The 14,480-nt window shown below is 53.3% G+C and overlaps 3 protein-coding genes across 3 annotated transcripts; 2 read left to right on the top strand and 1 right to left on the bottom strand.

The window, feature by feature from the left end:
• Positions 1 to 280: 280 nt before the first annotated feature.
• LOC120662697 (TANK-binding kinase 1-binding protein 1-like) lies at positions 281 to 2,308 on the bottom strand. Its single transcript, XM_039941792.1, has 5 exons — positions 2,237 to 2,308; positions 1,409 to 1,760; positions 976 to 1,149; positions 734 to 879; positions 281 to 546 (listed from the first exon to the last, which is right to left on the bottom strand). The coding sequence occupies exons 1-4, from the start codon at positions 2,306 to 2,308 to the stop codon at positions 740 to 742; spliced, it is 738 nt and encodes a 245-aa protein (XP_039797726.1). The 3' UTR covers positions 281 to 546; positions 734 to 739.
• A 3-nt stretch (positions 2,309 to 2,311) lies between these two features.
• On the top strand, positions 2,312 to 3,651 carry LOC120660871 (2-hydroxyisoflavanone dehydratase-like). Its single transcript, XM_039939518.1, has one exon. The coding sequence runs from the start codon at positions 2,591 to 2,593 to the stop codon at positions 3,542 to 3,544; it is 954 nt and encodes a 317-aa protein (XP_039795452.1). The 5' UTR covers positions 2,312 to 2,590; the 3' UTR covers positions 3,545 to 3,651.
• A 7,053-nt stretch (positions 3,652 to 10,704) lies between these two features.
• On the top strand, positions 10,705 to 12,052 carry LOC120660870 (tuliposide A-converting enzyme b1, amyloplastic-like). Its single transcript, XM_039939517.1, has one exon. It carries the CDS (start codon positions 10,917 to 10,919, stop codon positions 11,898 to 11,900), a length of 984 nt encoding a protein of 327 aa, XP_039795451.1. The 5' UTR covers positions 10,705 to 10,916; the 3' UTR covers positions 11,901 to 12,052.
• The last annotated feature ends 2,428 nt before the right edge of the window (positions 12,053 to 14,480 follow it).

Here is a 14,480-nt window from a genome sequence, read left to right as displayed (position 1 = left end):
CAATCAACGCCCACTCGTGAATGAGTACGCGAACTCGTCAGCCATGGCGAACCTATCGCGCAACAGGATGTCGAGAGGGCGGCGCTCCCGGCAAGCGCGTGTGGAGGCGGAGCGACCGACGACACGCGCGTGATTGCGCGCAAGGACATGCAACCAGCCAGAGTCCCACAGTACCCTTGATGCTCAGTCCCATCTACCCACCGGCCCCGTCCCGTCCCCCTCGCACCCCTTGACCCGATCTGCACGGCAAAGCCATCAGCCATGGCCCGTGGACGGCGTGGAGGGAAAAGATCTCGTCACGGAGACGCGGCCCCGACGCGAGGAGGTTACGATCTTTGATTGACACTTCGCAGAACAATGGACAATTTCACAGCAGCAAATTCTGAGCGGCATGCAGCACGGTGCCGCTGCCCAGGATAGATAATAGGGTCACTAGGTGGGCCGCGCGCCTCTCCGCGCCCCGTAGTGATGATGGGCTTTGGGCCAGATTTATGGAGTTGGCAGAAGCGTCCGTCGCCGCCTGGCCGTCTGGAGCGCCATCGCCGCCTGGCCGCGCCCAGTAGCGTCCGAAGCAAGACCACCACCGGAGCAGCCCCGTCCAACCACCAGCGGCAACGACGGCGGCACAAGGAACACGGAAAAGGAGCCAAGAGGCACGAATCTCAGCCGGACGAAGCGCGAGGCAAAAGGCGCAAGATGTATGCAAGAGAAACGGAGAAGGCAGGAAGCTGACCGAGGCTCAGAAGGGAACGGGAGCGGCGGCGAGGTGGATCCGGCGGCCTTCCGGCGCGGCGTCCCCCGCGCAAACCATCGGACACGAAGGCGGCGCGGCAGCTCGACCTCCACGAAACCCTCCCGTCACCCTCCCCTCCCCTTGTGCTGCGCACAAGAGAGACCACGGCTAAGGAGTTCGGCGGCCAAGAAAGCCAGCAGGGAGGAGTCGCGAGTGAGCACTGCAGGAGCATTAGAAATTACCAGGGAAATTCTCCACCTCGGCCGTGGTCATCAGCTGCCCACCAGGGACACCACCCACCTGGTAACCTTCGAACACGACGGGCTTCAGGTTTGCCCTGGCAGCGTAGATTGCAGCAGTGTACCCGGCCGGGCCGGAACCAATGATCACCAAGTTCTCCACTCCCTTGCTAGAATCTGCAACAACCAACAGCCACCCAGGTCAATAGCTCATCACGCTTCGCTTTACCTCCGCTGCCTAGCAGCCCGCTCTTAGTCCGACGGCTCCCAGATCAAATGCGGCCAAGCGAGCATCCTATCGTCTATTGCACGAGCAACTCGCAGCTAAGGACAACCCAATCTGAAATATCGTCTATTGCACAAGCAACTCGCAGTTGAGGACAACCCAATCTGAAATCCGAGGCCACGGAAGCAGCAGGAAGGGCGGGAGGCGAACCTGAGGAAGGCGACGCGGCGGGGGTCTCCTCGTCGACCGCGCCTGCGGCGGGGGGCGGCGGCGTGCAGCGCCTTGGACACGCGGGAGGTGGGGAGAGGCCGGCAGGAGGAGGGGAGCACGGCCCGGCGGCGGCGGGAGGAGGGCGGCGCGGCCAGGAGTGCGGCGGCCACCGCGACGCGCATGACCGCCATCGCGAGCGGCGAGGTGGGGTGAGGTGGCTCGGCTGGCTACTGCGCTGGTGGCGGAGGACGTGGACTGGATGATGGATGGATAGGGGGAACTCGAGGTGGGCCGCGCAGCACGGGACGCACAACGCGTGCTGAAAATCAGGCCCAGCGGCGAGCTCCTCCGTCTAACACCCATCGGCGCCACGCGTCAGGCGCGCGGACGCGGAGCGCTGTGGAGTACCCTCGCTTCTTGCTGTATAGTAACTAGACTATTTGTCCCCTGGACACCTTAAAAGAGTGGTTTGGTCTCCAGGACATCATGGCCGTGTTTGGTTCTTTCTGCGAAAACTTTTACACAAAAAGACGAATGCATGTATGGAGTACTAAACGAAGTCTATTTGCAAAACCTTTTCAGGGATGGATGTAATTTTTCGAGATGAATCTAATGACGGTAATTAATCCATGATTTGCGGGAGGGCGCGGGGTGCGGGAGGGCGAAGGCGAGGAGCGGCCACTGCGTCCTGCTGGGCGGGTGCAAGTTGGAGCCCACCGTGGCCTGCTCGAGGGGGCCGGGCACGTCAATGAACCATTCAAAGAAGAAAGAGAGGGCTCAAATGGAGGAAATCGGCTTGGAGAGGGCCAACGGAGGAGACCAGCTCACGGTGCTCCATATCCAAGCGGAGCAGTAGCCATCTACGTAGAGAGAAGCGAGGCGACCAAAGCGCTGAGCCATATCGATGTCCTCCAACTTTAGAGGAAGAAGAAAGCCATGGGCAACACAGTCTTTTAACTCATCGTCTATCTTCCAAATGATTATTTTATTTGAGTAGTGTCTTGTAGACAAAATTATAAAATTGTAGTGTCCATCAAACAAATTTGATGAGTGCAGTGTGTTGTTGACTAAACCACATTTTCAAAGTGTCCTATGGACCAAAAACCCTAGATAATACCCCGTCGAGCCACCAGCCCATCACAGCCTCACACACGTCTGCGCGGCGCGGCGCGGCTCGGTTCGATGGACTCCGGCGGCGCCGCCGCCGAGGTCGTCTACAGCTGCGGCTACTTCCGGCTGTACAAGGACGGCCGCGCCGAGCGCACCCGCGCTGCGTGCCACACGGCGCCCGCCGGCTTCGACGCCGAGACCGGCGTCACCTCCAAGGACGTCGTCATCGACGCCGCCACGGGCGTCGCCGCGCGGCTCTACCTACCGAGCGTCCAGGTTGCGGCCACGGCGAAGCTCCCGGTCCTCGTCTTCTACCACGGTGGCTACTTCGTCGTCGGCTCGCCCTTCCACCCCCTGTTCCACCGCTACGTCAACTCGCTGGCCGCCGCCGCCCGCGTCGTCGCCGTCTCCGTCCGCTACCGCCTCGCGCCGGAGCACCCGCTCCCGGCGGCCTACGACGACTCCTGGGCCGCGCTCGGCTGGGTGGCGTCCGGCGCGGACCCGTGGCTGACGGACCACGGCGATCTCGGCCGTGTCTTCTTGTCCGGGGTCAGCGCCGGCGCGAACATCGCCCACAACATGGCCGTCGCCGCCGGTGTCGGCGGCCTGCGCGCTGGGACGCCGCCGCGCGTCCAAGGCGTGATCCTGCTCCACCCTTCGTTCGCCAGCGAGCAGAAGACGGAGGAAGAGGACGAGGCGTCCTGGCGAGCGAACAAGGACAGGTGGGCGGTGATCTTCCCCGGCGCGAACGGCGGGCTTGACGACCCGAGGATCAACCCGATGGCGGCCGGCGCGCCGAGCCTGGCCAAGCTGGCTGGCGAGAGGCTGCTGGTCTCCACGGCGTCCGTGGACCCGAGGGCGCCCAGGGGGCGGGCGTACTGCGACGCCGTCCGAGCCAGCGGGTGGCGCGGCGAGCTGGAGTGCTTCGAGTCGGAAGGCGAGCACGGCTTCTTCGTCCCCGAACACGGCAGCCGCGAGGCGGCTAAGCTGATGGATCGAGTGGCTGATTTCCTTGCGGGCTATTGATTGGATTCGGATATTTGGACTTCGAGGAATTTTTTTTAGGGTTAGGGGGGATCCCCACCTGAGTTTTATTGAAGGACCTTGAAATTTAACTTTGCTGCATTGGTGAAGGTTCGATTGGAACAGGGTTCCTTTTTAGAGCATCTCAAAAAGGCTAGATATATCATTAGCTAAAAATAAAGATTTGAAGTTTCATAAACTAGAAAGCAAACCAACAGTATAGCTAAAATTGGGCTCTCCATATTAAAAATAGGCCCACATCATCTCCTGAAGCATGGATGCGGACGTCTGTGCATAGATCCCAATTTTCACACGCCACTATCCGCCTCCATCTTTCTTCCAAGAAGCTAGCAGAGCAGCTCATGGCGCCATCCTCTGCATTTCATCCCCACCGAGCAAGCTAGCACGAGGAGCAGCTCAGCGCCGCATCCCATTTCTGCTCCTCTCTGTCCTTTGCTCTCCTATGGCCAATCAACAAAGCAAACGGCTCCCTCTTCTGAATTTCCTCCAATCCACTAGTCAACCCAACAGAAAAAATGAAATACAAAAACAGGGGATGCAACCCCCAAATCTCGATTGCAGCCTCTCATTTTCCACAGATTGAATCAGATCAATCGGAATCAAAAGACTGATGTAGCGGGGTGACCGGAGAAGCAAGCAGCGGACTGATGTAGTGCGTAGCAACGGACCAACGTGGTGATGGATCCGGCGGAGCTGAGCGCATAGGAGCTCCCGCTGCCACTCCGCCCATGCGATGCCGGTGCGGGGAACTCCTGCTGGCCGCGCGTGGAACCGCCACCGTCGCGCGGGGAAAGGGGCATCGCTGATTCAGCACCGGCCGCGGCAGCCGCCGATTTGGTTCCGCCGCCGCCTCCAACGCCGCGGCCGCGGCCGATTTGACCCCACCGCCGATTGGGGAGGTCAACGACGGTGCGGGCGGGCTCGGGAGGCGCGGGCGGGCCCAGAACGGTGGATGGCGAGGTGCTCTGCGTAGGCAGAGATGCCTACCGTGTTTCTCGGATGCCGAAGGAAGAAGCGAGCCGATGAGTTTAGCGCTTCTGTTGGAACTGAGTTTTAGCGTTTGTGTTCTTCTTTTACCTATTCACAATGATTTAAATGATTTAAAGGAGTTATTGGAGATGCTCTTAGCTTGCTTGATCAGGAGAGTGACAACTTGTTTTGTTTAGCATCACTCTCGTCTCTCCACTCAGTTTGGTGTCAGTATTGTCGAATTATGGGCGGATCGCGGCCCACCCTAAGATCCAACCCAAGTACCCCCTTGCTCCTCTACATGGCACTTTCTTGTAAGGCTATCTCCAACCATTCCCCCTATCCAACTCCCCCAAACGTACTATTTACTATATTTTACTACCTCCCTCTAAAAGATTCCTTCCTAATTTCTTCTCTCCAACCATTCCCCCCTATCTATTCCCCATATATACTATCACTCATTAACTAACTATTTAGTTAATGTTTTTGAATTTTAAAAAATCATACAGTATTTGTACTGTTATAATACACATTATCATCATGTTACGGGGCTCAAACGAGATTAATATCGTGAAGAAACAGTGTGATTAGAGATATAGAGGGAGTTGAAATTCACCCTATATGTGGGGGGAGTTTCAACTCCCCCGTATATAGGGGGAGCTATAGGGGAACCGTTGGATCGGATTTCCCCTATAGCTCCCCCGATATGGGGTGGGGGGAGGGATGGGGGCACCGTTGGAGCCAGCCTAATGCATCTCGCTTAGCCGTAGCCAAGTCTCGGCTCGATGCACAAACCTGACAGCCCAGTGTGCCCACCACCCAGGCGTGCGACCGAGCGGCAGCACACGCGGCGCGGCATCGGCGCGTAGGCTGTTTCCAGCAGTGTGCGAGTGCGGATACGAAAAAAGCCTTTTGCGCAAGGCGCTGTGAGCTGGCATCTTGTAAAACATCGCTATGTTCCAGCTGGATGCGAGGACGCATGCGCAAAAGGCTCCTGGGCCCCACCACTAGAGACTCATCGGCTGCGACGCTTAAAAAATTTACATTCACAGGAGCCGACAGAAGAGACTTGCGAATGCTTTGCGGGTTGGAGAGAGAAATCGTAGGAATACGCATTCTCTCTCCTCGTCGCGGGCTCTCCGCATTCGCATGCGGCACCTGCTGGAAGAAGGAATAGTGGCTCCCGGCTCCCTATTTTACGCATGCGAGGTTGGATAGGAGAGCCGCTGGAACAGCCTTAATGTTAAATTTAATATGGATTTGGTTTATATTTTATTTAATTAAATCAAATAAATTCTAAGACTCGTATTAAATATTGCATTGAGGAACTTATGCGGCGTGACCATGCTGGTCCGTTTCTAACAATAAACGTGAATTGGTTTTGCTGCTGGTTAATGAGGAAGGTTAATGAGGAAGGTTACGGGAGTTTTTTAGAGCCATGGCTGCATGGTGACGGAAGTTTCATTGGCGTGATAATGATGGGAGTTAAGAACATTTTCTTCCGTCTCTTGATCTTCCGTCTCGTGACTATGACTGGGCATTCGGGTTACCCAAATTTTTCGGGTCGGGTAATACAAAATTCGGGTAACAGAAAATGCTACCCGATTTTAACTCTGAAAAATCACTACCCGACAATTCGGGTACCCGCAATTTCGGGTTCGGGTATACCCGATATACCCGAGGTCCTCCGATTTGCAACTGCAAGGCGCCGGTGCTCCTTCTCTCTCCCAGATCGATGCGCAGCGGCGGGTGGCGAGGGCGGCGCCGTGGCACTCGCCACTCGGGACCGGCGGGGACGCGAGGTGGAGAGAGAGGGCAGCGCCGGTGAGGGAGGAAGGGAGCGGCGACCGGAGAGGGCGGCCGGCGGCGACTTCGCTTCCGCGCGTCGTGCCATCGCCTCCGCGCGTCGTGCCATCGCCTCCGTCCCTGAAGCTCGCGCTCACGGAGTGGCGGCGGCGGCGCGGCGTACTGGAGGGCTGGGGGCGGCGGCGGCACGAGCGTACTGGGGGGTGGGGGCGGGGCGGCGCCAGTGGGGCGCTGGGGTCTGGTGGCGGCGGGGCGCTGGGGGGTCTGGCCGGCGGGGCGGCTCCGCGTCTGGAGGCTGGAGGCTGGGGCCTGGGGCGCTGCTCGCTAGGGTTAGGAGCGGTGGCCTGGTGGAGCGGTGGGCTGGGCCGCTGGGCCAAAAATAAACAAATAGACTTGAGTGGGCTGATTTCGGGTAGTTCGGGTAATTCGGGTACCGTGGCCCAATACCCGAACTAACCATAATAATTTCGGGTACCGTGGGTTAGAATCCGAATTGGGGTTTGGGTTTTTCGGGTTCGGATTTTTCGGGTTCGGGCTCGGGTTTTTCGGATTCGGGCTTCGGGTTTCGAGTATTTTGCCCAGCCATACTCCTGACGTTCCCATGTGGAGCGAGGCTATAACAACCTCTCTTTGACATCTTTTCTTGATGCTAATACACAATCAAACCCACAACTTCTGCTGCCGTCAAGTTGTTCCCGTTCCAGTTCTCGCGCGCACAAGCACTAGAAGAGTAGGCCTCCGAAACGCTGATGTCCGTGAGTTCACCTGCTCGGGTGAAGGACAACAATCATGTTTTTGGGGAGTGTCCGTAAGCGGCACGACTACTCGCTTCGTCCTCTCCTTCCTGCTAGTGTTGGTGACGATCATCTTCTTCCAGGCGTCTAGTTGTTGATCAGCACTGCTTCCTTTCTGCACTGCATCGAGCGGGACGGCTACATCAACAGACACTATGTCGACTAGTGCATCCAGCTCTATCGTTAGGTATATTTCTCATTTTATAATCAGTATCATCTATATGTTAATCACATTTAGATCACACATGCATATATCTGATGTCACAAACATATTAATTATATTTTTCTAGATTAAATTACAACTAAAAGTGCCTAATTTTCTAACACCTAATGCTTTCTTCATAATTCAGTTTGACCTTTGAATTTTTTAGCTCAAAATTATATAAGATTAGATTTCGGTTTTTTTAGAACTCGGCTCTTAGATTGTCAAGACTAAAAATTAAAGCTCTTTACCACCCCTGTCTGTAGCCATCACGTTCGCCCTCGCCCCAATCTCTCCAAACTTGTTCTGCCGAATTCCTTAGACAGCGCACGCGCGCGCGTGCGCTGCTACCTGGAGCAGCGCGCGGCTCGTCTCCGCCGCCGCCGCCGGGCGAGCTAGTGGTTGGGGGAGGTGTAGCGAAAATGGTCTCTCATGCCATATTTCAATATAATGTATTGGTGATTGATATAGACAACACAACACTTGGACTAATATGATTATTAAGATGACCATTCTCAGTCTTTTAGGTTCAAGTGATGACAAAGAGAAAATAGGCGTAGCTAGACCCGAAGGGCCGCCCCTATAGTGGTCTCAGGGCAGCGCCCTGAAACCTCTTCGGTCCAAGGGACAAGAATTGAAGAGACCGTGAAGAAATTCAAGTCGAAAAGATCAAGACTAAGACAATTTACTATCACCGGTTAAACCGATGATGAGCAAATTGCACTCATCGGTGCAATGAACTTGGCACCGGATTAACCGACGTTGGGTGTTTTACACTCACCGGTGTAATGGACTTGGAGGCCGAAGAGACAGCAGGAGTTTTACAGGCACCGGTTAAACCGACGATCAAGGCAAAGTGAGCGTCGGTGCAGTTGTCCAGAGACTCCATTTTTCGGGGGGTTTCTGAGCTTGCACTCACCGGTTAAACCGACGATGATTTCAAGAGCGTCGGTGCAATTGATCAAGTAGCCGTTGGAGCAGTAACGGCTAAGTTGCTGGGAAAATACACTCACCGGTTAAACCGGTGATGACAAAAACTGAGCGTCGGATCAACCGGTGTTAAGGGATTTCGTCAGCCTTTTCCCAACGGCTAGTTTGAAGGGTTGGGCTATATATATGCCACCCCACGCCTCATTTGTGTGTGCTGGAGTTGCTGAAGCCTACTACACTTGAAGAACACCTCCAACCACCATATAGCGTCATTGTACATCATAGAGGCTTAAGCACACTTGTGAGTGCTTAGTGGTTGTAATAGGGATTAGTTCTTGCGAGAACTTCCTTGAGAGAAGCCTTGCTGCGGCAAGCATCTTGTGTACTCGTCGTGTGACCCTCCGACTTGGTGTGGAGAGGCAACGACACTTTGTGCGGGGAAGGAGACCCCTCTTGGTGAGAAGTTCCGATAGTGAAGACGGTGCCGTGGGTGATGCTTCGAGAGAGACGGTGGCGGTGGCCTTGTCTTGGTGACTTGGGGTCACTTAGCCTTTGCTTGCCGGGAGCCTTGGTGGCGAACACAAGACGGTGATCAAGTGGAGAGACTCGGCATCACACTTGTTCGTGTTGGACAAGTGACCGTGGACGTAGGGAGGGACTTGGTGTCCTAACCGAAACACGTTAAATCGTGTGTCTTGGTGTCTTCACGGGAGTTTGCATATTCTCTCCCTTACCTCTTTACTTACCGTATTACGTTTCCGCATTTACTCTATCTTGCGTGTCTTTACTTTTCTAGTTAGTTTGATTAGGATTGGTTATAGGTTGCAAGTCTTTTAGGGGTAAGTAGAGAGTAGCATAGATAAACTTTAGTCATAACTAGCATGTGTAGGACGTGTTAGGTTTATCTCATGCAAATAGATTGAGCCATATGATAGAAAGCGATTAGCGACCCTATTCACCCCCTCCCCCTCTAGGGTCGGACACCCCGTTGATCCTTACAAGAGGGGGAGGGGGCGGCCAGGGAGGATGGGAGGTGGGCGGAGTGACCGCCGGTGAGGTCGCCAGCCGCCGGAGTGGTGGTGGGAGGCAGTGGTATTTAGATTTCCGGGTTGCCGAGGTGGGGGGCGGCTCCATGGTCGCCGGCCATAGAGGAGAAGGTCGGGGCGGGCGGCGGCCAAGCGGTGGTAACGGTTTGGCCGGCAGAGAGCGCGGCGGCGCTAGTTGAGATGTCTCCTCGTCGCGGCCTCCAACACTGGTCGAGCAGACATCGCCTCGCCTAAGCCGCCTGGCCCTGCTCGGACAGGCCTCGTCGACGCGCGCGGCTGCCGCGTGCGCCCAGCCGGGGGTTGCAGGGCAGCGTGCTCGCCTAGGCCGTCGGCGCTCGCCCAGTTGAGCACGTGCCCGCCATGACGCTACTCTGGCCGGTTCGTCACGGAATCTTACCACGTTATGGCGGCCAACTAAATTTATGTCTGCAGCGCGTCACTGGGAAAGGATAACAGAGGGGGCAGTTGCGGGCCTAAAGTATCAGCGACTACAAGTTTAAAATAGTGGCCAGCAAGGGAATGCAAATTTAAAATAGTGGCCGTGAAGGGAAGTAGGAAATTTCAATAGTATTGACAGGATTTCATATAAATTTAGTGGCATTGAATAAATTTATTTAATAAAATACCACAATTTTTTTAGCAACAACTAATCTCGGCCTTATTGGCGCAGTACAGGACACTAGACACGCACACTGACTGCTCAGTCGCAACCTCCTTCCCGTTGTTGTCTCGTGGCCACAAAACAAAACAGCACGCAAACACCGCGAGCAAAGAAAATCAGATCAATTTTCAAGATTTCCCGTAACATCAAATTTTAGGACACATACATGAAATATTAAATATAGTTTTAAAAAATAATTAATTGCACAGTTTAGCTGGAAATGATGAGATGAATCTTTTGAGCCTAATTAGTACATGATTGGACACTAATTACCAAATAAAAACGAAATTGCTACAGAAGCCAAATCCAAAAACTTTCGCAAACTAAAATGCCCGCAAGTCGAATCAGCAATACCGTCCTTGGACTCTGAGAGCGTAGGGCCCTCAAAGTAATTGGCCATTGGGTGCTTGCAAAACGGAATAGTATATTGTACTGCTGCAGTTATAAAAATAAATATTTTTGTTTGACGTGTGAGTCAACCAGTTAGCAATACTGTTCTCTCATACTAAATCAGCACCAGTCACCATCTACTAGCCAGTCAGTAATATTGTTATCTCATAACAAATCAGCACCACCCACTAACTACAGTCAAGCAAACACAAATAATTTTAAGACCATTTAAACAGATGTTATGAGGTGTATCGTATTAATACTAGAGCAGAGAAGAAAGGAGAGAAAAAGTAGCGAGCTACAGTCTTGCAGCTAGTTGAGACACATGTTCTAAGATACCTAACGAGGGGATAAGCTTATAAGAGACAAGGTAAATCGTCTATTAATAATAGAATCTATATCAATAATGAATTATTGTAGATGCACTATAAATGAAATGATATGATATTAGTATAAAGCTAGCAGCAGTTCTAAAGGAAAAGGAGAGGACAACCGAACCGACCAACGAGTTGTTCTAGTCCGCCGCCCGCCGCCCGCTGCCGCGCAGTTTGCTCGCATGGCAATGGATTCCGCCAGCGCGGAGGTGGCTTTCGAGTGCGGCTGCTTCCTGCTATACGGCGACGGTCGCGTCGAGCGCACCAGCGGCATGGACACCGTGCCCGCCGGCTACGACGCCGGCACGGGCGTCACCTCCAAGGACGTCGTCGTCGACGCCGCCACCGGCCTCGCCGTGCGGCTTTACCTGCCAGCCACCCAGACGGAGGCCCCGTTGGCGTCCGAGCCCGACGGCGGCGTCGCCACGACGAAGCTCCCCGTCCTCGTCATCTTCCACGGCGGCTACTTCGTCATCGGCTCGCCCGGCTGCCCCGACTTCCACCGCTACGTGAACTCGGAGGTCGCCGCCGCCCGCGTCGTTGCCGTCTCCGTCGACTACCGACTGGCTCCCGAGCACCCGCTCCCCGCTGCCTACGACGATGCCTGGGCCGCGCTCAGCTGGGCGGCGTCCGGCGTGGACCCGTGGCTGTCTGACCACGGCGACCTCGGCCGCGTCTTCGTGGCCGGTGCCAGCGCCGGCGCGAACATTGCCCACAACGTGGCAGTAGCCGCGGGTGCGCGCGCCGTGGCGCCTGCTTTGGTGCGCATCGAAGGCGTGATACTGCTCCACCCTTCGTTCTGCGGCGAACAGAAATTGGAGGGCGAAGCAGAAGAGTTCTGGCGAGCTAACAAGAGGAGGTGGGCGGTCATCTTCCCCGGCGCCAGGGACGGGTCAGATGACCCGAGGATTAACCCGATGGCTGCCGGTGAACCGGGCCTGGCGAAGCTGGCAGGCAGGAGGCTGTTTGTCTCCACGGCGTCGGTGGATCCGCTGGCGCCAAGGGGCCGAGCGTACTGCGAGGCCGTGAGGGCCAGCGGTTGGCCGGGGAAGGTGGAGTGGTTCGAGTCCAGAGGCGAGGGACACGTCTTCTTCGTCTCCGACTACGGCAGCCACGAGGCGGTTGCGCTGATGGATCGAGTGGTGGCTTTCGTTGCGGGCCACTGATTGAGCTCTGGGCAATTAAGGTAGCAGCGAAGTGCTACAAGTGAATCATATGTATGCAAGTGGTTTCAAAAAGTCAAAATGACATCCAGATTTTATTTTAAAAAATCTAAGTTGGGTCATATTTGAAATATATGCAAATTCTTACAAGATTATTTTGTTGCTAAAATTCTTTTGAAATATGTCAAAATGTGTGATATCAAAATAGAGGTAAAAGCTAAGTTATCGTGACAGTAGAACAGGGAAAAAAATTTCTCGCAAAAAAAAGAGCAGGGGAAAATTCACAAGCGAATAGTGCCCTCCCCCCCACCCCCCATCAAATTTACACTATTAAATGCACTTATAACAAAACAAGGGTCAACTAAACCATCAATTTCAAAAAAGGGGCAAAATCATAAATTTCAAAAATTACAGGTGAACTCATAATTTGAGTTAGGGACGAGGGCAAAAATGCAATTGCCCTAAGAGTTACTATAGAATACATATTCTTAATAAAATATAAAGAGAGGGCTTAGATAAGAGGACAACAAGTGTCAAGTTTTTAACTTAACATGGAGGTAAGGTTAACTTTGGGCTGGTAAATATGAGTCCATAAAATAATGATAGACGAGGTGCAAGTGCAACAAAGAGCTAATGAGAGTAACTGGGAAGGGCCTGTTTGGTTGCTGGCCGCAGTGCGCCACGCCACACATGTGGCTGCCACCTAGAGCTGGCTGCTGTTTGGTTTGCCACTGACGCAACCACGCCACATACTGCGGCTGCCACGGACAGCAGGCTGATGTTGGTTCACAACAAAGCTGCGGCTGCCACTGCTACTCCTAGACGCAGAATCACGCCACACCTGTGGCGCCAAAATACGTCGCCTAACATTTGGCGCACCTGCTGTTACTCCGTGGCGAGCCACGGCTAGTTTTTTTGAACACCATAAGGCAAGCTTTTATTGATCATATAGGATGGTTACATCATGTGCAACAACACTCAAAATAAAATCTGGAGTTTCATCTAACCAGGTACAAGAAGTTTTAGAAATAAAAGCTTGCCTAGCCAAACCATGAGCGACCAAATTCGCTTCACGGTCACCATGTTTGATGGAAGTTTCAGTAAAGTCTCGCCACAATCTCATGCATTCATCATAGATTGCCGCAGCCGAGGTAGCTGAGAAACCCCCATCTTGTATCGTGGTCACCACTTCAAGGCAGTCAGTTTGACATATAACTTTGTTTGCACCAATGCTTTGAGCCAAGAACAGACCATCATACAAAGCCCAAGCCTCCGCCATATGAGCATCAACCACATGAGGTAGGAACTTATTTGAAGCAGCTATAACACCTCCATGGTTGTCTCTGATCACAACTCCTGTACTCCCACTGTGTGAGTACTCATCAAAAGATGCGTCAGTGTTCACCAATAGTTGTCCTTCAGCCGGAGGCACCCATCCTTGTCTGGTCCTTGCTGCTTTTTTCATTGACTGCTTATAATTCATCGTTAGTGCAACTATAGACATTGCCGATCTATGCGGGCTTTGAACTTGTTCACCATGGACAATTTGTCTTCTTTCCCACCAGATATACCAGCCACCAGTTAATAATAGCTCGGTGAAATTAACCTCAAGGCCGTTCGCCATCCCGCCTCGGCTTATAGCAGAGGCAAGAATTTCCGATGCCGACTAAAGATTACCCGACAATAGCTCAATCTCCCTCCAAATTCCCATAGCCCGCCAAACAGCTTGTGCCCGACCACAGGTGAACATCATATGCTTAGTATCCTCCTGATCTGACGAGCACAGCGGACAAGACGAGTCATCACCAATGTGTTTCCCAGCGAGGACTACACGACATGGTATGTGATCATACAAAATCCGGCGCCCATGAATCTTGATCTTTCCCGGGACATCAGCTTTCCATAGCTTTTTCCAAATTTCTCTCCGGCCATCTGCTCCCTGAGCCTGGCTGCCCCCCTCATCAAATTTTTGTGTCCATTGGCAGTGATATGCCGATTTTACTGAGAACTACCCATTCTTGTTGAAGTGCCACGCCACTAGATCCTCTCTTCCATGTATTAAAGGAATCTGTAGTATGCGGTGTACATCAACCGAGCTGAAGATTGAACTCACCAAATCAACATCCCATTGCCTTGTTAATGGGTCTATCAATTCGTTGACTCTTGTAATAATAGTTCTTCCTCGCATAGTTTGTACCTTCAAGTTTGGACTGTTAGGAATCCATTTATCCTCCCATATATTAATTTTTGATCCATCACCCACTCGCCAAATATATTCTTGCTTGAAGCACTCAAGGCCAGCCAACACACTTTGCCAAGTATACGAACTCCCTTGTTTTGGTTTAGCATTCAGCAAATCTCCATCCGGATAGTACTTGGGCCGAAGCACACGAGCACATAAAGATTCAGGCTCAGCCATGAGCCTCCAAACCTGTTTAGCCAACATTGCAAGGTTAAAACTTTGCAGGTCCCGAAAGCCCATACCTCCTTTATTTTTTGGCATGCAGAGTTTCCACCATTGTTGCTAGTGAATGCGTTTCTGTTCCTCACCATCGCCCCACCAGTACTGAGAAATAGCATCAG

This window comes from Panicum virgatum, chromosome 2N (genome assembly GCF_016808335.1).
Source record: "Panicum virgatum strain AP13 chromosome 2N, P.virgatum_v5, whole genome shotgun sequence".
NCBI lineage: Eukaryota > Viridiplantae > Streptophyta > Magnoliopsida > Poales > Poaceae > Panicum > Panicum virgatum.
This window is presented reverse-complemented; position numbering and strand designations above follow the sequence as displayed.